Source organism: Mauremys mutica, chromosome 3 (genome assembly GCF_020497125.1).
Source record: "Mauremys mutica isolate MM-2020 ecotype Southern chromosome 3, ASM2049712v1, whole genome shotgun sequence".
NCBI classification, from domain to species: domain Eukaryota; kingdom Metazoa; phylum Chordata; order Testudines; family Geoemydidae; genus Mauremys; species Mauremys mutica.
In genome coordinates, this window is record NC_059074.1 from 202,221,766 (window position 1) to 202,246,332 (window position 24,567).

General features: G+C 43.9%; 1 protein-coding gene across 3 annotated transcripts in view; it reads left to right on the forward strand.

Moving 5' to 3' along the window:
- HAO1 (hydroxyacid oxidase 1) overlaps positions 1-21,466 on the forward strand; it is a 49,311-nt gene extending 27,845 nt beyond the window's left edge. Inside the window, exons 3-9 of one of the 3 annotated variants that reach the window (XM_045011432.1) lie at positions 1,162-1,417; positions 6,281-6,456; positions 9,407-9,498; positions 14,322-14,480; positions 14,697-14,766; positions 18,598-18,755; positions 20,370-21,466. In XM_045011432.1, the coding sequence (XP_044867367.1) occupies positions 1,162-1,417; positions 6,281-6,456; positions 9,407-9,498; positions 14,322-14,480; positions 14,697-14,766; positions 18,598-18,755; positions 20,370-20,384 (926 nt within the window). In that variant the 3' untranslated portion in view covers positions 20,385-21,466. Of the gene's footprint in view, positions 1-1,161; positions 1,418-6,280; positions 6,457-9,406; positions 9,499-14,321; positions 14,481-14,696; positions 14,767-18,597; positions 18,834-20,369 lie in introns of all 3 variants that reach the window. The other 2 variants (XR_006578393.1, XM_045011433.1) reach the window with 2 other exon arrangements.
- Positions 21,467-24,567: the final 3,101 nt, after the last annotated feature.

A 24,567-nucleotide genomic window follows, 5' to 3' on the forward strand; every position in this document is an offset into this window, starting at 1 on the left:
GCAAGAGCTCCATCTGTTGTTCACTTTATACAGTTGTCCTTCTACTGAGTTAAGCAAAAGGAGAATATAAATAAAAACAAATGCTTAGTAGATTCTGATGCATCCTAAATGCCTACCTGATAGCTATATATATCCTGCTTCATGGATTCTGTAATTTACGTGTCCCTCTGTCTGGGCTTCTTGGAGTAGCAAAACTTGCAAGATGGAAGACCAAAGCATGCTTGTTTCACCCATTGAAGGCTGCTGAGTGGTTGTGGGAGGGTGTAACCAATTCGTTTGAATAAACTGTTCATAAGATTCCACTTTGAGCGATTTGTAATCCTTATTTAATCAAACGTCGTCATAAAGACCACTTTTTCGGGCCTGGAAAGTATGGAGATGAGGTGTTTAGACAGAGGCCCATTTACATGAAAAATATGCATGCTGTGGTGCACCAAGAAAAAAGCAGGCTTTATCTGATATTTTAGAGCTTTTTACTGTGTGTTTCCCTCTGTTTTACATTGTGATAGATTGCCCTGTTACATTCATAAAATATGATTGTGCGAGGTTAGTTAGTTTGTCAAGCACCCTGGGGTGGAATTCCCCTCTGTGCAGAGAGCTAGCACACAGCGTGGGCACCACCGACCCCCTATCTGGAGCTTTTAAATGATGCATAACTCTATCGCTAACTTTCTGCACAGGAAGGATTTTTCACCCACAAGATATTTAAGTTCTAGGAGGAAAAAGCTCAAGAGGTGCTGCAGTTTAATAGACAGGGAACAAGATTGGGAGGCAGGAGACCTAGATTGTATTTCCAGCTCTGCCACTGACCTGCTGTTTGACCTTGGGCAAGTCACCTCTCTTTTACCTCCCATCCTTTGTGCGCTCACTATTCAGGGTATATTTTCACTGCAGGGAAAAAGATGCATTCTTAGCCCAAGTGAGCTAATTTGGGAGACAACAGCAGTGAAGACATGACAACTCTGCTTTTAACTTGGGTTTGCCACTCTGAGTCCAACGCCAGGCTTCCCTACAGGCTTTAGCTTGAGCTGCTAACCTGAATTGGAAGCAAAGCTGCCATGTCTTCACTGCTATTTTAACCTGGTGACTCCTGCCAAGTAGCCAGCTCTAAAGGGGTCCCACTTATGAAGAACGGGCACTAATCTAACTTCTGCTCCTCAGCTTGCAGGTCGCTGGGGACAGGGATGATGCTCAGCTCCTGGGCCACCTCCACCATCGAAGAAGTTGCCCAGGCGGCTCCTGATGGCCTTCACTGGATGCAGCTTTATATCTACAAGGACCGGGAGGTCACCAGGTCACTCGTGCAGCGTGCTGAGAGAGCAGGCTACAAAGGAATCTTTGTGACGGTGGACACGCCACTCCTTGGCAAGCGCTTTGACGATGTACGCAACAAATTCCAGCTTCCCCCGCACCTCAGGTACTTACCAGCCTGCTGCTCCGGAAAGTCCATTTTCAGCTAGAACATACGCACCTGTTGCTGCTGCTGCTGCTGCAATGTTGTGTGTGGTTTTGGGTTGTTCCCTTCTGGGAGGAGGAGGTTCTTCCAGGTCAGGTGCGTCACATTTTCCTTTACGACTCAGGAGCTGAGCAAGCTTCCTCTGTCATGCTTTCTCCTCTGCCACTTCTAGGAGTGTACTTGAGACCAACACTGAGGTAAACGGTCTTGAGTATCAGTGGGAGTGTTAAAAGCAGTGGGGAGGGGGGAAGGGGAACTCCTCCTGATTAAAAACAAACAAATACAAGTACATAAAAGGTTGTTACAAGGAGGAGGGAGAAAAATTGTTCTTATTAACCTCTGAGGATAGGACAAGAAGCAACGGGCTTAAATTGCAGCAAGGGCGGTTTAGGTTGGACATTAGGAAAAACTTCCTAACTGTCAGGGTGGTTAAGCACTGGAATAAATTGCCTAGGGAGGTGGTGGAATCTCCATCATTGGGGATATTTAAGAGCAGGTTGGACAAACACCTGTCAGGGATGGTCTAGATAATACTTAGTCCTGCCTTGAGTGCAGGGGCCTGGACTAGATGACCTCTCGAGGTCCCTTCCAGTTCTATGATTCTGTGAAATCTGGATCTTGTAGTGTAATGAGTTGGACTGGAGAAAGAGGATCCAGTTTCAGGAGGCACCTTGTTCAGCCTGCCACCAGGGGATTCCACGCTGAGTCAGGATTGCTGGCTTTCAGCACATAACATGAGTCACTCAGCACACACAACGAAGATCTGTTTCCTACAACTCTTCCTGTCTGCTGCATCACTTACTGCTAATGAAACAAGTCTTACCTGTGAGCCTCTGCACGGTCAGACTGGGTAGAACATTTCTGAAACAGTTTTGCCCAAGTTGTAGAATTACCTTGATGGCAATCTGCTTTTTCACCGAATTAACCCTGTAAAACCTTCTAAAACCAGGGGATTATTTTAAACACTGAAATAGTGTAATTCAAATGAAAAACACAAAAAGACATCCGCGTAGCTTTTTGTTTCAGAGCCATAGGTGAAATTCTCCAGTATGACGCTTTTGTCCAGTGATCTGATAACTTTTTCTTGGCTTCAGACTTTCAGCAAAGTTTCTGAGTAACAACAAGGTGCCATTGTGCACCGAAATGCGTGTAAGACAACATTCATTCAAGCGTTGATCTGCATTTCAGAGTCCAAGAAAAACAGTTATTGCTATAATCGGCTCCGTGGTTCTGTTTTTTCCTACCCACCCCACAAACCAAGTGCTAAAAAGCTGGATCTTACTGGGAGGAAGGAGGACGCAGACTGTTCCCTTCTCATTTTCTTCTAATGCTACGATTAGAGCGGCACAATGAAAGCCTAAAACCAGGTGAAATTCAGCTAGTTTCAGGTACGAACAGAGAAGTGAAACCAGCCGGTTTCATGTGAAAATTGCTTGGTTCCTAGAGCTGTTCATTAAAATTCAAAATGAAACTTCCTGCCATCACAGAATGGGCCCAGTTTCTGAACAGGCAGCTAGATTAGAGTGCACCACAGAAGAGCTTGGTACTATTCCTGGCTTTGCCACTGGGTGACTTGGGTAAGTCTCTTGTCTATTAAGACAATGAGCTCTTTGGAGCAGCGCCTGTCTCTTACGAGGTGTATGTACAGCACCTAGCACCACTTAGTGTCTCTGGGTGTTACCATAATACAAATAACAACAGTATACTTTCTGGTATGGAGTGTCGTGGATTTCTTTTTTGTGTTTCACAAGGAAAGTAGAATCAACTGATTTGACGTCATGCTTGTTGGACAAATGAAATGATGAATCTTCACAACCCTTTGCAAGGCTTAAGGACTGTGAACCCTCCTGTACCCATATGCAAGGCATAGAGCTTAACAAAGCCCAATGTGATCCTCCCACCCAGTTTTGGAATGCTAAACTGTGCAATAGTGTTCAGCCACTAGGTGGCACCCTGTGCATCATTCCTTACTTGAGTTAGTGTAGCTATAGGCAAGAGGGCATTGAAGGATGGTTATGAAAGACACACCTCTGGTGTATCTCTCAGTGAAATAAGTTCTGTAGTCGGCCCATATCTGGTATAAGAGTCTGACCTGCTGTTAGTAGCCCTGCAACCTACTGTGTACAAGAATTACGTGGCATGCCCCTTTTCATCTTACTCAAAAAACAGTGGAACCTTTATTTGCTCAAACTTTCCAGAAATATTCACCTTCAGGCAGTGACTGTGCAAGGAAAATTTCAGCCCAAAAGATATGCAGTGTTGTTGTAGCCACGCTGGTCCCAGGATACTACGGAGACAAGTTGGGTGAGGTGTTATCTTTTATTGGACCTACTTCTGGAGAGGGGAGGAGTTAGTCCAATAAAAAAATAGTACCTCAATCCCAAAGGTAAACATTTCAGAAAGTTATGTACAACTGTAAGAAGGCGTGTTTGAATGGAAACTGTTAAGCAACCTTGATTGTTAGCAATTGCTGCCACTCCCACTCCTACTATAATGCTAATGAACCTTTGTGAGCTCATCTGATGAACCAGACTATGAAGATTGCACTGGGGAAAATCCCCTTGATATCTCTCTTGCTTCAAGCTAACTCTTGAAATGTAAGTGGGTTAACTAAAGCCTGGTCTACACCTAAAACTTAGGCTATGTCTACATGTCAGACCTTACAGTGGCACAACTGTACCACTGTAAGGTCTTCCTCTATGCCTATGGGGGAGAGCTGTCCCCCAGCATAATTAAACCACCCCCAATGAGCGGTGGTAGCTATGTCAGTAGAAGAGCATCTCCCGCCAACATAGCACTGTCCACACTGGGGCTTTTGTCGGTGAAACTTATGTTGGTCGTGTGTGTGTTTTTTTTCACTGACCGATATAAGGCTAATGTAGACAAAGCCTTAGGCCGGCCTAGCTGTGTCCCTCAGAGCTGTGAGACATTTAATGCCCTGGGCAACATATTAGGTTGACCGAATCCCCACTGTATAAGGAGCTAGGTTGAGGGGAGAATTCTTCCATCGACTTAGCTATTGCCTCTGAGAAGTGGATTGCCTACATTGATGGAAAAAACCCTTTCTGTTGAGGTAGGAAGCGTCTACACTACAGTGCTACAGCGACACAGCTGCAGTGTAGACATGGCCTCATTGTCTACACTACAGGGATGTAGCTACAGCTGTGCTGCTGTAGTGCCTGTAGTATACTCTTAGGGATACCTGTGGGCCAGATCCACTGGGTGAGATCCTGGCTGCATTGAAGTCAACAGGCTTCAATGAGATCAGGATACACTCATTGTGTTTAATGGGCCTTGGATTAGGCCCTAAAATAGCAGCTCTGGTCCAGCAGAAGGAGCATCTATGTATTTTAGGTACTTACATGGGCCCCGTTATCATAGTATCTGAACTCATCACAATCTTTACTGTATTTATCCTCACAACATCCCTGTGGGAGGCAGGGCTATGGTGTTATCCCCATTGTACAGAAGGGGAACTGAGGCACAGAGAGACTTGGTGACTTGTCCAAGGTCACACAAGAAGCCTGTGGCAAAGAAGGGACTTGAATCCACTGTTCTAACCGCTGGGCCATCCTTCCTCTTCATAGGTTCTATTCCTGACCCTAACACCGACTTGCTATTGGACTGGGGCCTGATCTTACTTCCCTTGAAAGCAAGGGGAGTGTTGCTATTGATTGCAATGATAGCATAGGCCCTTTATATGCAAGCTATGAGACACATGACTGGCCAATTATATTTTTTTTGGTTGATATTGAATACTATCCTAAATGCGAGGATATGTGCCTTTGCTAACTGCGTGTGATGGGGTGTATCAGTCCCTGAGGCCCCCTGCTGGAGGCCTCTCAGTCCTACCACACCCCATCCCAGAAAAGGAGCAGCAGAGGTGACTCCTCCAGGCTTCCTAGAGTGGCAGCGTGGAAGCAGCCAATTAGAGGCTGCAGGGGTAGCCAATCACAGCCCATTAGGCTACTATAAAAAGGAGCTGTTGGACAGATCAGACCAATTACTGGCTGGATCCTGAGGAGCAAAGAAAGTGCTCCTGGCTGGTTGCAGCAGCTCCAGGACTGGACAGAGCACTGCCAGCAGGGACCTGGGAAGCAAGGAAGGTGCTCCTGCTGACTGCAGTGACTCAGCAAGACTTCATCCCTGAGCTAAAGGGGAAGGTACAGGTGAAGGGACCATGGGGAAGTGGCCCAGGGAACATTAGCCACAGAGTTAAAAGGGATGCAGCAGGTGGCTACCATTTATAGGGTCCCTGGCTTGGGACTCGGAGTAGTGTGTGAGCCCAGCAGGTACCCCTCCGCCAGTCGCAGGCAGAATGGCCAAAGCCCTGAAGAAGGGGAATTTACACAGGCCCCAGGGAGCGGGCTGAAGACCCCAAAGCGGGTCAGCATTTGTGGACTTCGATAAGGACTGAGCCCAGGGACAGGGCTACCGATAGAGACATAGCTAATGGCACTGTGAGAGGTCCTGTTAGACTGTGTACCCCAGAAGGGGTTGGCTTGTGTTACACACCCACAGACGGTGTGTGACTCGGCCGGCGGGCTGAGTCGCTGAAAACCTGCTTGAGAAGTTAACAGCCTAACAGGGGTCACCACAAGTGATGCAGCTAGAGAGAGAGAGTGCAGGCACACACCCACCCGATAGGAGGCGCTCACGGGAGATGACCGGCCTCATCACACTGTGCAATATGAGCATCCGATCCTGCCATAAGATCTGTACCAGTGAAGGGATCCGCTGGCATGGAACTCATTGCAGGGCGAATGTGGGTTTTTTAAGGTTTTTTTTTTAGTGTAATTTTCTTTTGTCTCTGTGTAATGTTAGAATGAAAAATTTCAACACTGACGATTTGGCATTTTCCTCCGAGAAAGGCTACGGCGAAAATAGCGGACTGGCTGTTTATGTAGCCCAAGCGATTGATCCGTCCGTCAAGTGGGAGGATATTAAATGGCTCAGAGGACTGACATCTCTGCCGATCGTCGCTAAAGGAATTCTCCGAGGTTTGTAGCAGTGAAGGTTCAGCAACAGGCTCTCGTGAGGCTTCCTTTATTTAAATCAACTACTGATAGAAATAAACACTTTTATGTTGCTTTATTGGCACAGATTTTTCTGTAGGATGAATGTATAGACATAGAATAGACATAGGGAGTGCATGATTTTCCTTTATCTTTAAAAAAATATTCTTATAACATAGGCCACCATAACTTTAAGCAAATGCTGAAATCTCCTGGATTTTAATGGGGATTACATGCATGCTTCAATGATTTGCTGAATAGGGAGGAGTTGCCCAACTGAAGCCTATACCAGCTGAAACAAACGGTTTCTTCTTCCTAACTGGGGGCTGGATTGGGAAGTGCTAACTGTCTTTCCGTGCCAACCAGTTCAATGGGAGTTGAAGGGCATTCTCTCTGCTTTTCTTTCTCATGTAAACTCTTCTACAGCATGCCTCATTGTGCTATGGGAGTCTCTCCCAATGTTATGAAGCATATGCATAGATGTATATTGCTCTCTCTTTTCCTCCTGGTCAGCAGAGGCTGGACATCATTATTTTTCCAGTTGTAGGAAGGCTAGGGCAAAGATGTGGGTATTGTAGTAGGCACTGAAGGCATTGTTGGAGGTCTGTGGTCATCCTGGCCAGGAAATGCTCATCGTCTTCAGTGATTGGACCCTAGGAGAGTGCGAGCTAACAAAAATTATATCCTGCTTCTCCATCACACAATGCATGGTTTTTATGGGCTTCTGACATCAGTGCAGTTACAGAGCTGTAACCTGGGTAATGGCAGAGAATTAGCACCAAGCCCGGCTGCCGTGCATAGTTACAGACCATCTCACCACTACTATTAAGCATTTACTTGGTATAGAATTTTGTGGACCTAATTCTGATCTCACCTGTGCTGGGGTAAAGTGGGTGCAGCTCCCTGGAAACCAATGGAATTAGACCAATGTCAGTGATGTCAGAACCAAGACCGTAGGTAGCTACTCCTCACATTACTCTTGCAATGAGATGAAGAGGGCTAGGTTGTGTTTTTGCTCACGCAGGTTTCTGATCACCATAACTCTGCTGACCTCATTGTAGTAACTCCTGATTAAGTAAGTAATTGAATCAAGCATGGAGATGTTGTGGCCAGCCCAAGGTCTCATGGCAAGCTAGTCACAGAACCAGGAATTAGCATTCAGTACTTCCCTATTGCGAGTGCTGTCCCGGGTGCTCTACATCACACTGCCTTCCCGAGAGACCACCACCACCTGCAAACAAATCAGTGATGTATATGGGACCCTTCAGCTCAGCTCTCTTCACATACTGCTCTGCAGACTAGACAGTCAAAGGTTGGTTTGAGTTATTAACTATTGCAGTGGCACTTAGGAACGTCATTCCTGGGGCAGAATCCCATTGTGTAGGTGCTGCATACGCCCCCACCCCCGAGGGTTGTTTTCTGTAGAAATCAAGTTTGTATTGCTTTGTGCAGATCCCGTACACCATGTATTATTGCAACACAGTTCTGCCTAATGTCAGAGATTCTCACAGCTCATTTACATGCATAAGGGAAGGGTCATTGTCCCGCTTGGAGTCAGGATACTTGGCTTCAGTTCCTGACTCAGCCCCTGTCTTGGTGTTTGGATACGTTGTTTGACCGCTCATGCGGTGAACCCATCTATAAAATATGAACAGTAATGTTTCAACGTCACAAGGATGCTGCGGGACGTAATTAGCATGTGGAAAGGACTTTGAGATCCCGTTAAAAGGTTTTTTAGTTTGTGTGTGTGTGTGCATGCTTAGATACTATGGTAGTGGGCACCATGGAAGTACTATAAATAGTTCTACATGTTTACCTACTTTAATATGTCAAACTCCATAAGATTCCATCTATAGTACTTATAAAGCCCCCCAGTGCCATAGTTGCTGAGCACTTCACAGTCTTTACTATATTTATGCTCACAACAGCCCTGTGTGGTAGGGAAGTGCTATTATCCCCATTGTACAGATAGGAGGATTGAGGCACAAAGAAGCGTTGGGTAAAATGGTCAGAAATATTCATGTGACTTAGACACCTAAGTGCCTGTGTCACTTAGGTACTAAGTCCTATTGACTTTTGATGAGACTTAGGCTCCTAAATCCCATTTTCAAAAATGACTTAGGCACTTAGAAGGCTTGGTCATTTAGGGTCATATTTTCAAAAACGCCAGAGTGACTTGATCAAGGTCACTCAGTCTGAGCCAGAGCAAAGACTAGAATTCTAAGTCTTAGACTATGGCCCTAACCATTACACCATTCTCCCTCTGTCTAAGTTCTAGATGACCCTCATTTTCCATTTTAACTGATATTCCCAAATCAATAAAATATTCCATTTTCCATAATTGTATAAGCATTCATATGTTGGCATTAATTTAGGGTGAATCTGAAATCAGCTATGACAGGAAACGGGAACAAATGGATGTATTCTACCCATGGTGCGTACAGACCCAAGCTCAGCTCTGAGTTACACGCTGCATGTGTAGAAGTGAGAACGGGATTTTTTTTGTTTCTTTCTGAAGCTTCTGTAATCAGTCAAAAGCCATCTGAACATAGTGAAGTGATTACACACTGTAATGATATTAATAATTTCAGACTACAGTAAAACACACAGCAGCAGGATTGTCTTAAGGATGATGAATTGCAGATCAGTGTGATGAAAGTACATGCCAGCCACCAGAAGAGATGTATAACTGCCTACTCAGAGCTACTTATCTCCTCCAATGTTCCGGGTGATACAAATGGGGCTAACTTTAAATCTGGTCAGGCCACAATTTATGGACACAACTGTTTGCAGGCTGGTGCAAGGCCCAGCTATTAGGAGACAGAGCCACTGGGTAGATTCTCATTAACAGAATATTTTTACAGATGCTGTCATTGCTACATGGACAGCCCTAATTAACTGCAATGTCTGAAGGGCTGACGTTTGTTTCTTGCAGCTGATGATGCTAGAGAAGCTGTGAAGCACGGCGTAAATGGGATCCTGGTGTCAAACCATGGTGCGCGCCAACTGGATGGTGTGCCAGCAACTGTGAGTATTGGTGAAACCACTTAGGAATGGCACTTGGGAATCTGTTTAGTAACTTTAATTGCATCTACAGCTGCTTGCTAACTTGTTCTCTCTCTCCCTCTGCCTCACCGCCCCCCCTGCTCCTGCCCTGCACATGTGGTTACTGGAGAGGAAACATGTAAACGTGTGCTATATTTTTTAAGCTCCAATGGGCTGTCTCTTTCAAGGTCCCTTAGAATTTCACAACGTGCATGTAGGCACTCGTAGCCTCTTACTGGTGTGTGTGAGGGCAGCTTGTGGATTTCTTTCTTCTAAGAAATCAAACCAAAAGCCACAGAAGGATTAACATGTGGGCTGTTGCCTCTGGGAACCTGGGCAGCCTGCCCTGGCTGCAGGGCTCAGGAAAGCAATCCAAAGGAGTGGTTTCAGGTTAGCTCATTTAAGAACCCAATAAAAGGAGAAAAGTAGTCCTTGATGCTTGGCATGCCATGGATCATTCAAAACTTTAACTGCACTAGGAGGCGCAAGTGGGTACGTGTCTTCTGACACGTTGAAACAATGTCTTACCCCATGCTACCTGATGGCAATACAACACAATGGAATGTGGAATAAATAATGTAGCAGGAGGCCAGAGGTCACAGCTAAATAATTTGTTGAATGGATTAGCCAGGGTGAGAAGCCAGCTATAGCTGAATTAACTCCGATATCTCCATTTTACTGTAAGCAGAAAGTCTGCATTTGTTTGGGGGGTTGAGCCTTAGTGAACTCCTTCCCACTCCCATCTGTGTCTGTTCCCTCTGATGTCCATGAGCCCACAGTCTTTGGTGATCATCCACTTACACTAAGAATGATAGGCCCCAGCAACTTCTGTATTGTTACCTTCTCCTAGCCATATCAGTTAAGGATAGAGGCCTGGAATTCTGAGGATTTTATGCTAATTAGGCAATATTCTAACATGCAGATTTGAATATGCATTTCCTCATTTGAATAAACCTTCCTACTACCAAATCTATGGAAGGTCTCCTGCTCACCACACCTAGCTTTCCTCTCCTTGGAGTTTCTCTACCCTTTCCCCCTTCCTTTCTAGTTTCCCCCATTCACTCTCTCTCTGGCTCCTTGCTGCTTGAGATTCCTGAACTCCTGAGAGACTGTGTGACAAGCAGGAGATTCAGATGGATGCTCAGGTGGGCGGGAGAGGTTGCCCAAAATCAAGTCTTACAGGAAACCAGGAGTCTTAATAGAACTGGATGAAAATGGGAAAAAGAATTTGCAAAAAAATTTCAAACTTGGATCAATGCAACAAAATTTGTTCCCGCTCCCCACCCCCAAATGTATGGAATATTATTTCAAAGTTTTCTGAATTTTAAAATTTTTGAAATTCTTAGTATTTGTTTCCATTTCCTCCCCACCCCTCTCTTTTACCACCTAGTGCAATAAACTGAAAAAATCATGTCCAGACTTGTCCCCCCCGCTTTTCCTTTTGATACGCTAAAACTTTTCAAAACCTACTGAAAAGCTACGAGGCAGCAAAAGGAGAAATGAAAATTCCAAAGTCTGACACTTTGACTTTTCATTACTTCTCCAACTTTGGAAACCTTGCAGAGTCGTTGAGGCCGGGTCTACCCTGCCACTTACTTCGGTGTAACTTACCTCGCTCAGGGGTGTGAATAAGCCACCCCTTTGAGTGACGTAGTTATGCCTACTTAAGCACTGGTATAGACAGTGCTATGTCAGCGGGAGAGCTTTCTCCCGCTGACATAGCTCCACCTCTCGCAGAGAAGAGTAATTGGGGAAATTGTTGCTTTTGATGGAAAAACTGGAAAGCTTGATAAAAATGTTTTCACAGTAGCTCTCCGTTCTGAAGCACAAGCTGTTTTTCACTGAAAAACATTTTGAATGAAAAATTTCCAGGATTTGTGTTAGAACATCCCTTCCTTCCCTTAGAACCCTTTGATCTCTTCCTTCCTTCCTCTCTGGGGGGCCTGCCAATTCCCACCATTAACCCTCCTCCCCAGATCCTGTTGGTGTTACACAAATGACCTTTTTCTAGTTTTTCAGAAGAAACCGTATCTTAGCTTTCTATTCTAGCTATGATCACATGTATTTCCTAAATGTTACACAAAGCAAGGAGTCAGCCTCTGATTGGCCCTAGCTTGGCCATGTGTCTCAGGCAGACCAAGGACTACTGATGATGGCGGGGTGGGAGGAGGAGGATTGGGGGAAGGCAGCTGTGCAGTGATACTCACCCTGGGAGAATGTAAATATGTCAGCTGGCAACTTGGCTCAGTTTTTAAATGTAACGTAGGGGTCAAAATTCTATTCTCAGGTCTTTCAGTTCTCAGATGTTCTCTGAGTACTAGTGTGGCTCTCCCATTAAATCACTAGGAGACTTACCCCTATAGGGAGACAAGAACATGCTTTGCAATAAGTCACATGAACAGAATTTAGTACTTGTTCCTTCCAGCTAACTTCTGTAATTAGATCAGAGTCAACAACAGGAAAGTGTTTGTATGAACATTTGTTTGCATTCAAAATGAAATTTAACTGTGATCGTGACTTTTTAATATTTGCTTTCTGCAAACATTCACTCAGTCTGGCCTTACCAACTTGAATGTTTGCAGAAAGCAAATGTCAAATGATATACTTGATTGTAAAATTCCAAATCTACATGGCGTCAGGCAGCACTTAAGACCCTCAACTGGGGAACTAACCAATACTATGTGACTTGTGTTTACTAACCAATGCTGCACGGATTTGGAAGTTTAAATGTAAAAGAGGATTTGCAGTGAACTATCACTAAAATCTTCAAGAGTGCCTCATAGACTTTTAAATCCAAGTCCCATTTTCAAAAGGGACTTAGATCAAGATTTTAAATGTGTCCAGTGATTTTTTGGTAGCCTCATTCTTCAGGTACCCAATTTAAGACACCAAAAAAGGGCCTGATTTTCAGAGGGTAAATGCTCAGCCCTTTCTGAAAATGAGGTCTCTCTTTAGGTGGCTGAAGCTGAGCACCCACAGAATGAGGCACATCTGAAAATCTGCTTGCTCACTTCTGAAAATGGGACTCCTAAGTCACTTGGGCATTTCTGAAAATTTTACACTGTATGTGAGAGCTATTCTGAAATGAACCATTCATGAAGGAATTAACAAATTATTTTGAATAATAAGGAAATTCAAGAATGTTGACATCTACTCACATTTTGCCAACTGAAATAGAGAAAAAATTGAACTGAAAAATGTATTTGTTACAAATTATTTGTTTGTAATGAGTTAGCTTGGAGGAGAAGAAACCATTAAGTTAAGTATTTTGAATATTCTGGTCTGTTCACTGGATTTTATATTTCAACAGTGGGGTATATTTACAATATATTTTTCATAATATCTATTTGTACCAGATCATAAAGTGTTTCTATTTCTGCATCATAATCATATGTTTTAATCTGATGGGCTTTTTTAATTTGAGTTGAACCCAAACTGGTTAATATTACCTAATGCCTAATTACACATTGAGGAAATTGATGCAAACCATAATTAAAACATCTTACTTTAGTAATTACAGCCCTTGTACGGTGGTGCAGTTTGCTTGGATGTAGAAAGAGGGTGATATTTTGAACCTTTAAAAGGGAAATTAATTACATCCCTGTTTGAAAAGGGATGAATTTGGAGCCCGGCTTGCCTTCCTAGAGCACAATGTTGTCAGCCTCTTTAGCACTTTGCTTCTAATCTAATGTCTCTCCTGCTTTGCTGAGATAGTAAAAAGTTAGGCATGACAGGAAGGGTGGTCCTGCAGTTAGGGTAGGAGTCTGGGACTCAAGGCATCTTCTGTGACCATGGGCAAAATACTTAATCTGGCGCTGCCTCAGTCCCCTCTTTGTAAAATAGGAATAATCCCCCTTTCTTTTTTCCATCCTTTCCCGTGGCTAGTTCGATAGTAAGTCGAGTTGGCTGGAAAGTGAATTATTCTCTCTCTCTTCGCCACCCCCGCAAAAAAAAATTAGACAAAACCATTTTTTTAAATTGTATTATTTCAGGTTTTAGTTGAAATACTGAAAATGTTTTGGTTGTCAGTGAATGCTGACATTTTCCTTACAAAAATGGAATATCAATCACAAAAATGTGTTCACTAAAAAAGCCATTTTCACTGGAAAAAATGCTTTGATGGAAAATTTTCTACCAACTTTAACAGTAAATTTTTCAGGGCAAGGGCTGTCTCTTGCTATGTGTATGTACAGAGCCTGGCAGAATGGGATCCCAGTCTCTGATGGGCCATAACACGCACAAATGCTATCATGCACAGGAAACATGCATATGTAGCCATTGTGATTGTGCATGGAAAACAGCATTATACATGTCTACTAGCACAATTAGAGAGACAAGGTGGGGGAGGTAATCTCTTTTATTGGACCATCTTCTGAGGATGAGAAAGACAAGCACAGAGCTCTTCTTCAGGTCTGGTGTATCAGGTTCATCGTGGCTGGTCACTGGAACTGATACATCCCATACTGCACTGGGCTAAGAGAAAAATGAGTTTAATTTGGTTCTAGGTTTCATGAAAGGTGTCTACAGCTCTAACCAGGAACTTGCTTTTATATGTCATGAGAAAGACAGCATCTCCAACAAAGTGTCCCCTAGCACTGCACTGGATCAGTACTAACCTCTGCTTACTAGTATGATTAGTCACTTCCATATTTGTTCACACAACTGCATTATTTGTGCACATACATTAGGCACACAATTCATGCTTATCTTCATTAAAGGCTGGTTCCTACATGTGGCAGTTGGCTTAAAAATTCAGTAGTGTCCCAAGTGACTGAATTGCTACTGTCCTGTTTTTGCTTTCCTAGATTGACGTCTTGCCGGAAATTGTTGAGGCTGTGGGAGGGAAGGTGGAGGTGTTCCTGGATGGTGGAGTGAGAAAAGGCACGGATGTTCTCAAGGCATTAGCTCTTGGTGCCACAGCGGTGTTCATTGGAAGACCTATCATCTGGGGGTTGGCTTATCAGGTAATTCATCAAAGGCTGCGGTCCAAATTTTGACTATTAGACTAGCCTTTTAGATGTGCACTAACATTAAAAATATGACCAGGGACTGTTATGGGTGCGAAATCAAACCCATGAAATTTATGAAATGCCAGAATTAAGATTGTCCATGAAACCTTAATTCAGCCCCCTGGTGTGTCTGTACGTTGTAGTACAATATATTGTCTTCCAATCTATTAGGGTGAAGAAGGGGCAAAAGAAGTTCTCCAGATGCTGAAGGAAGAATTCCAGCTAGCAATGGCACTTTCTGGTGAGACACCAGCTTCCTTTCCATAGTCACAATCCTTCCCTGCCTGCTGTCATTGAAAGTATTCTTTGCAGCTCAGATAGAGCTGTGCTAGATTCAATCTAGCGAGTGAGGCTAAAATAGCTGTGAAGATGTGGCCGCGCAGTCTTCAGCGCAGGCCGTACAAGCCCACTTGGGTACCCAGTCAGGGAGGTAACCTGTGCTGGGGATCTGTGGCACCATGTCTTCACGGCTGTTTTTAGCGGCACTAGCTAGATCAAAGCTAGCATGGATCTGCTGCGCTCTCCCTGCTGACGGCAGCATAGACCCAGCTGCAGTCTCACATTTGTATAACACCTTTCATCTCAAAGGATCCCCAGCTGTGGACAAAATCCGTCCCTTTGTTTCCATGTGAGAGACAGTGGAGGGAAATGACATGCAGACTCTCTTGTTCTCAGTGCTGTAACATGGCAGGTATTCCACACCTGGCCCAGTTTGGGCATCATAGGCCCCAGGATGGGGACACCACCTACTGGTTTGGGGGCGTGGTCAAACCCATGGCTATTCTCTGCATGTGCAGCAGTTAAAGGTGCACAGTGCCTCTTTTTAAAGCCTCTCTGGTCTCAGCAAGCAGAATTGCTCTGGGACAGTCATCACTCTTTCTGCCTCCTTCCCCACCCATGTGCATGGCTGTGCTGAGATTGCCCTTATGGAAAAGTCTTATAGGATTGAAAAAAAAAAGGTTATAGAAACTGAACAGGCTTCTACAAAAATGGCTCTTTAATTGAGAATGGTCTTTCTAAATGTTCCTCAAGCCATCCTCCATAGGAAAGAAAAGATAGGAAGAATGGCAAGAGATCACTCTGGCTTAACCTGGAGCTCTTCAGTGATCCAAAACTCAAAAGAAGAGTCCTACAAAAAGTGAACAGTAGGTCAAATTACAAAGGATGAATATAAACAAACACCACAAGAATGTAGGGACAAAATTATAAAGGCCAACGCACAAACCAAGATGAAATTAGCTAGAGACATAAGGGGTAACAAGAAAACATTCTACAAATACATTAGAATCAAGAGGAAGACCAAGGACAGGGTAGGCCCATTATTCAATGACAGGGGAAGACAATAACATAAAATTTGGAAATGGCAGAACTGGTAAGTGACTTTTTTGTTTTCGTTTTCACTGAAAAGGCTAGTAGTGATTGGACGTCTAACACAGTGAATACCAGTCAAAATGAGGGTATGGCTACACTTGCAGCTGTACAGCGCTGCCGCGGGAGCGCTGCCGTGGCAGCGCTTTGAAGTGTGAGTGTGGTCGCGGCGCCAGCGCTGGGAGAGAGCTCTCCCAGTGCTGCAGGTACTCCACCTCCCCGTGGGGATTAGCTTACAGTGCTGGGAGCCGCTCTCCCAGCGCTGGAGCACTGTTTACACTGGTGCTTTACAGCGCTGTAACTTGCTGCGCTCAGAGGGGTGTTTTTTCACACCCCTGAGCAAGAAAGTTGCAGCGCTGAAAAGCGCCAGTGTAGCCAAGGCCTGCGGTAGGATCTGAAGCTGAAATAGGGAAAGAACAACTTAGTTAGATGTCTTCAAGTCAGCAGGGCCTGATGAAATACATCCTAGAATACTCAAGGAGCTGACTCAGGAGATATCTGAGCCATTAGCAATTATTTTTGAAAACTTGTGGAAGACGGGAGAGATTCCAGAGGACTGGAAGAGGGCTAATGTAGTGCCCATCTATAAAAAGGGGAATAAGTACAACCCAGGGAATTACAGACCAGTCAGCTTAACTTCAGCATCCGGAAAGATAATGGAGCAAATAATCAAGCAATGAATTTGCAAACACCTAGAAGATAATAAGGTGATAAGTAACAATCAGCATGGATTTGTCAAGAACAAATCCCATCAAACCAACCTAATAGCTTTCTTTGACAGGGTAACAAACCTTGTGGATAGTGGGGGAAACAGTAATTGTGATATATCTTGACTTTAGTAAGGCTTTTTTGATACTGTCTCGCATGACCTTCTCATAAACAAACTAGGGAAATACAACCTAGGTGGAACTACTATAAGGTGGGTGCATAACTGGTTGGAAAACCATTCCTAGAGAGTAGTTATCACCCGTTCACAGTCAAGCTAGAAGGGCATATCGAGTGGGGTCCCACAGGTATCAATCCTAGGACCAGTTCTGTTCAATAATTGATTTAGATAATGGCATAGAGTACACACTTATAAAGTTTGCGGACGATACCAAGCTGGGAGGGGTTGCAAGTGCTTTTGAGGATAGGCTTAACATTCAAAATGATCTGGACAAACTAGAGAAATGGTCTGAAGTAAACAGGGAGAAATTCAGTGAGGACAAATGTGAAGTATGCCACTTAGGAAGGAACAATCAATTGGACACATACAAAATGGGAAATGACTGTCTAGGAAGGAGCACTGTGGAAAGGGATCTGGGGGTCATGGTGGATCACAAGCTACATATGAGTGAACAGTGTAGCACTGTTGCAAAAAAAAAGCCAACATCATTCTGGGATGTATTAGCAGGAGTGTTGTAAGCAAGACACGAGAGTAATTCTTCCGTTCTACTCCACGTTGATTAGGCTTCAGCTGGAGTATTATGTCCAGTTCTGGGCACCACATTTCAGGAAAGATGAGGACAAATTGGAGGAAGTCCAGAGACGAGCAACAAAAATGATTAAAGGTCTTGAAAACATGACCTATGAGGGAAAATTGAAAAAATCGGGTTTGTTTAGTCTGGAAAGTGAAGACTGAGTGGGGACACGATAACAATTTTCAAGTATATAAAAAGCTGGTACAAGGAGGAGGGAGAAAAATTGTTCTTGTTAACCTTTGAGGCTAGAACGAGAAGCAATGGGCTTAAATTGCAGCAAGGGCTGTTCAGGTTGGACATTAGGAAAAACTTCCTAACTGTCAGGGTGGTTAAGCACTGGAATAAATTGCCTACGGCAGTTGTGGAATCTCCATCATTGGAGGTTTTAAGAGGAGGTTAGACAAACACCTGTCAGGAATAGTCTAGTTATTACATAGTCCTGCCTTGAGTGCAGAGGACTGGACAAGCTGATCTACTGAGGTCCTTTCCAGTCCTACACTTCTGTGATTCTATAACACAGATACATTTTCTATTCATTGCTCTAAAATGGTGAAAAAACCATAGAAAATGTTTAATTTCTCTAAGACATTTTTATAAGGGGAATGGGGACGATTTCGTCCTATGGTATTACTTACCCCCGCTCCACTCAGCTCCTTCTAGGATGGAAGATACAATGTTTAACACTACACAAGAGTTGGGGGCAGGATGGGAAGCAGCATCCCATAAGCTAGTGGAACAGGAAGGGGAGAGTGAAGTGGAATGAATATTGAAAGTGGAAATGGGAATTTGGCCAGAATATTGGGGTTCATGCCTCTGTACTTGCAAAAAGCGCCAAGTGATCTCTAATGCTTCTAGTGTTAGTGAGGAGTAGAGCCATCTGACAGTTGCCAGGTTCAGTTTGCAGGAGCCATCGGCAAATGTGAGTCTTTTCTTTTTCCAGCGATGGGCTTGAGCTGCAACATTTGGATCCTGACCTACATTTTGAAATCCCAGAGGGGACCAGCTTGGCCCAATATCGAGATATGGGACCCTGATGAAACTCAGAGCTGGCTCCCAGTTCTGTGGTGCTTAGATCCAGGACTTTGGTTTGGGCTGATGCATTTTCACCCCCAGTTTCAGGTTCAAAGGGGAATGTGGCAGAAAATGCTACATCTCCCATATTTTCTGCTTGAAACCATATGCAGGGCTCCCCTTCTTCAGAACATGCTCTCCTCCCAGCAGGCCCCGGCTCTGTTTCTTTGTAGATGCTGTCTTTGGGGGCTCCTTCTGGCCTTCCAACTCTAGCATGATCAGAAGGAAGAAGATTGGACCCTTTCCCCACTCCACATTTTCAGGGGTGGCCGACAGCTTTGTTCTCCCAACTTCCTCCTTCAAGTGGACTGTGAAAGCAAGCTCACTACTTGCAGTACACCAGAAACACCAGTAAGGGATCAGTTCCCTTCAACTCCACCCCAGCTCTGCAGCAATGAGCCCTGGAAGGGTACGTTGGGTCCTATTGCTCTCAGAGCCTGATGCCAAGTCCAGTGAAGTCCATAGAAAGATTCCTGTTGACTGCAGTAGCCATTGGATCTAGGGTGACCAGATGTCCTGATTTTATAGGGACAGTCCCGATTTTTGGGTCTTTTTCTTATATAGGCCCCTATTACCCCCCATCCCCATCCCGATTTTTCACATTTGCTGTCTGGTCACCCTATTTTGATCAGGTCCATAAGGGCTGGTCACTGGACTTGGCACATCCCATACTGCACTGTGCTAATAGAAAACAGAGTTTAATCTGGTTCTAGGTTTCATTATGAAAGGTGCGTACAGCCTTAACCTTGCTTTTATGTTTCATGAGGAAGACGCCACCTCCAGGGAAACATCCCCTAGCACTGCACTGGATCAGTACTAACATACTGAAACACCAGCACCGCTGCAGGTTTCTTTGTCACATAGACAAGCCTTCAGCTAAACTTGTTAGCTTGTAACTATCACAGCAGAATATAGTTTAATAAAAACCTTCCCCGTCATCAGCTTTTGTAGGTAATAAAAATGGTCCAGTATCTAGCTCTTTTCAGCTGTTGGTGTCAAAGTGCTTTACAAAGGAGACTAGTATCATTATCCCCATTTTTATGAATGAGGAAACTGAGGCACAGGGCAGGAGGTGCCTTACTCGAGGTCACCCAGCAGGCCAGTGGCGAAGCCTGGAATTGAACTCCCATCTCCTGAGTCCCAGACCACTGTCCTATCCACTAAGCTATAAAAGTTAACGAGCCTACACTGAGCTGTAAACTTAACACAGTTCTTTATATTACAATCGTATCTATACACCCCAACAAAGACCCATTGCGCTCGGTGCTGCACATTCATATCGCAAAACAGTCTCCATCCTGAATAGTTCCATCTGTTAGTATTTATTATGTTTATTACAGTGGTGCCTAGGGACCAGAGAGAACAGGACCCACGTGCTGGGCACTGCACAAATCTAGAATAAGAGTCCGTGCCCTAAAGAATTTGCAATTTACATAGACAATGCCAGGAAAAGGAGTATAATTATGCCTGTTTTACAGATGGAGTACTGAGGCACAGAGAGAGTAAGTGGGACTACATAGTAAATTTTTCAGTGTTGGTAATTACCAATTAGCACACACCACCAGGGATGTGGTACATTATTCACCACTAGGCATCTGCAAATGAAGATTGGGTATTTTTCTAAAAGGTAACTCGAGCTCAGTTACAAATTATATGGCTCAATGCGGGAATCACAGGTGACATTCTCTAACCTGTGTTATGTAAAGTGGTCAGATTACATCATCATAACGGCCCCTTCTGGAATTAAACTCAGAAAGTGCCATGTCCAAGGTCACACAGGATATTTGTAGAAGAGCCTATCACTTGAGTTCTTTACCTATGCCTTAATCACAAGACTATCCTCTCAACAGTCAAGGGTCATCTTTTGCTGGAAGACCAGTTCCTGAATAATGCTGATTATTCTTCTAAGTTTATTCACATTATATGTATGTAATTTTTCTCCCAGGATGCCGGAGCGTGAAAGGGATTGACGCGACATTGGTACGAAGAACTTCCCCTGCTGCGTCCAAGATTTAGCACAAAAACGGTGTGGCTCTGGACAAAGCCACCCTATCCACTGTGGCCAGGTTGTTCTGTTTGGGCCCCATGATGAAACCCTTACTTAGGAGAGTAGCCCTATTGGTTTATAGGGAGCTATTTCTGAAAGAAGTCCATGGGCCAGGTTTTCCTCAGTGCTCAGCACCCCGCGGAGCACTTTTGAAAATCTGGCCCCTAGTGCGAATAAGGATGGCAAGAGTGGGCCCTAATTCTCTCCCGGTGCACACAATTGTAGTTGTTGTCCAGCTAACCAGAAATTGCTGACTTTTCAATATGTATACAGATGCGAAGAACTTTTCTCAGATGTTAACATGCATGTCTGGAAGTAGCTTAGCTGTTAAAATGAAACTATAAACAGAAATGTTTTGATAGCAAACAACTCCCAAAATATCAAAGTTTAAAGGATACCTCTTGTTCACTGTTTATAGAAGCTACACTTCAGATTGTCCAGATTAAATATTCCTTTCGTATCAACATGGCATCGGTTCCCCTAGCAACTACATTACTGTGTAAACAGCGTAGGCTGGGAGCTGTGTAACTATCTTGGAGGCTTTTGAGATGCAAGGGGTTCTACAGCCAATCCGGAGTTTGGAGGTTCACAGTCTTAACTGACACAAATCTCTTTGCACTTAAATTATAATAACATATGAATACCAACCGTAAGCCAGCTCGTCAGCTGGTATAAATCCATGTAGTCCTGGTGACTTGAACACCAGCTGGAGTTCTGCTATATTTTTACTTAAAAAAAATTAACATTGGTTTAGATGATTTCTTGGACAAATTTCACTTCCCTGAAGTATAAATACTAAATAATAGTAATGATGCAGTAAGTGCTGAGTATGATGTCAGCCACACATCTTAAAGCATTTCACACGAGGAGAGTATCTGTGCATTATTCTACAGATGGGAAAACTGACATGCAGAAACTGCTAAGAAAGTAAGTAAAATTGAATGTGTGTCCTCTTATTTCCGTTGATGATGTATAAAGAAGGCCTGGACATGCGTTTCTGTTTTTTTGGCTTGGTATTTAATTTAGGAATATTAGCGCTGACAAGTATTCATTTTGCTGGAGGTCCTCAAGGTTGTGAACTGGGAATTTTTACACCTCAGAGAAAGCAGGAGGAGAGTGCTTAGATAATATGCCAATTCTCCAGCCTAGCAGCCATAAATTGGCTGACATTTCATATAGGCATATAAATGGTACTCTGCAGCCATTGGGACAAATCACGTTCCATTTACCCAAGTCCCATTAAACTCAACCTGGCTCCTTGCGCGAGTAAGGAGAGCAGGATTTGACTTATAAAGGACTTTATCCAAAACCCACTGAAGTAAATGAAAATACTCCTGTTGACTTTAATGGCCTTTGGATTGGGCCCCCAAGAGGCTAATTCTTACACTCCTTGCTTACATAAGTAGTCCTCTTTCAAATGACTAGTCCTATTGTTCACGTGAGGGCCATAGCTATTTATGGACAAGTGCAGAGTCCTGCACTTAGGACAGAAGAATCCCAGGCTCCGCCACAGACTAGGGACTGAATGGCTAGGCAGCAGTTCTGGAGAAAAGGACCTAGGGGTTACAGTGGATGAGAAGCTGGATATAAGTCAACAGTGTGCCCTTGTCGCCAAGAAAGCTAACAGCTTTTTGGGCTGTATAAGTAGGGGCATTGCCAGCAGATCGAGGGACGTGATCATTCCCCTCTATTGGGCATTGGTGAGGCCTCATCTGGAGTACTCTGTCCAGTTTCGGGCCCCACACTACAAGAAGGATGTGGAAAAATTGGAAAGAGTCCAGCGGAGGGCAACAGAAATGATTAGGGGGCTGGAGCACATGATTTATGAGGGGAGGCTGAGGGAACTGGGATTATTTAGTCTGCAGAAGAGAAGAATGAGGGGGGATTTGATAGCTGCTTTCAACTACCTGAAAGGGAGTTCCAAAGAGGATGAATTTAGACTGTTCTCAGTGGTAGCAGATGACAGAACAAGGAGTAATGGTCTCAAGTTGCAGTGGGGGAGGTTTAGGTTGGATATTAGGAAAAACTTTTTCAGTAGGAGGGTGGTGAAGCACTGGAATGGGTTTTCTAGGAAGGTGGTGGAATCTCCTTCCTTAGAGGTTTTTAAGGTCAGGCTTGGGCTGATTTAGTTGGGAATTGGTCCTGCTTTGAGCAGGGGGGTGGACTAGATGACCTCCTGAGGTCCCTTCCAACCCTGATATTCTATGATTCTATGGCTTGACCTTCCAAAGCTTTACTTATGTGTGTATTTCAATCAAATAAGAACTACTTGTGTACTTGAAGGATTGATAGCCCTTAGATCTAACACTGTCTGAGGCAGGCCCATAAGTATTATTGACACTATTTGGTATGAGGAAACTAATACAAGGAACTTGGTCCTGTATGCCTTGAGCAAACTAGACTTCTCAAGGGATGGGAATGGGAATTTTGCCTGGGTACAAAATATGGGAATGAGCACAGCAGTGTTAAGTGATCTCCCCCAATCCATACAGGCAGTCAGGTTAGGAATGTAGTAGTCTCCTTCGGCCTAAAACCAAGATTGCTCTTGATACCTCTCAAGTGAACACGAAATACCAGGACTAGAGTTTTCTAAAGTGATCGCTGTTGGCCTAACTCCACTCCCTTTGAAGTCAATGGTACCATCAGTTGGAGCGAAGGTAAATCAGTGCAGAATGCTTTGAAAAAGCCTGCCCTAGAAATCTAGTGATAAGTTTTTTTTTAAATAGGAGGTAGGTCTCTATCCCATTGTTCTGCATTCATTGAAGTCCTGGGGCATTTTGCCATTGATATAAATGGGTGTAGGCTCAGACCCATAGCCATTTATCTCCCATCAATCACATAGGACTGATGCATCTTCATCCCCCTGATCCTCCTCCCCCAACTTTCCTTATGCACTATTTGAAATACCCCGGACTGAGCTTCACTCATTTAGTCATTTTTCTGCCAAAAGCTTGAGTTTTCAAAAAGTTTTAGAATAAAATGATGGAATATTACAGCATGAACATAAGTTGAGACTTTAACTCAAAGGATGGGGGAAGGGGAGAAACAAAAGGCCACACGCTACCCTTCAGTTGTAAAATTCTTACTCGTATTTACTGCCGAGTGCATTATGTTGCATGACGGTTGCACAGCAACAAAATAAAGTTTATCTGTTGGAGGAAATATGAGTGTTTCTCAGAGCATAAGGAAGCATAATTTCAGCTGTTTACTGCACTTATCATATGTGTTGCAATGTGGACTGTGTCAGATGTCAATTACAGAGCAATTTCAGAAAGACTGTTTATTTTAGATAATATAAATGTTACTGAAAAGATAGGGGCATAGTATCTTATGTTTACATGTTTAAGATCTATTTCTAAAGTTTAGAAGATGCAGTTTCCTGTCCTTAACCCAAGTTAATTTGAGGAAGGTCCCGTAGTGTTGTGGCCCAGAGTAAATTTTGATGGTGAGGAAATAGACTTTATTCATTGGGTTTAATTAACCATTTCTAGGTTACTGCTCCTGTGGGATAATGAACTTGCTCTGCTTATCTCTTAACTAGGGGCAGGTCTACACTACGGGGGGAAATCGATCTAAGATACGCAACTTCAGCTACGTGAATAACGTAGCTGAAGTCGAAGTATCTTATATCGAATTACCTACCGTCCTCACGGCGCGGGATCGACGTCCGCGGCTCCCCATGTCGACTCCGCTACCGCCGTTCGGGTTGGTGGAGTTACGGAGTCGACAGGAGCGCGTTCGGGGATCGATATATCGCGTCTAGATGAGACGCGATATATCGATCCCCGAGAAATCGATTGCTACCCGCCGATACGGCAGGTAGTGAAGACGTACCCTAGGTGACTCTCCATGTTCAAAGCTGATAAGCCCTCTTCATAAAGAGTGATTTCAGAGCCAAATGTTAAAAGGCTGCAGGACGAAGTTAATGCATTTGCCTTAAATCGTTCAGTTTTTTAAAAACTTTCATGGTGAAGTGGAATTCCCCTGGATCTTGTGACGACTAACAACATTGTTTCTGAAAATTAATGTGAAAAGACAGGAGTTTTGTATCTGATTTTTGATTATGGGGTGGGAAAGCAGGGGTTGGCTCAACAGA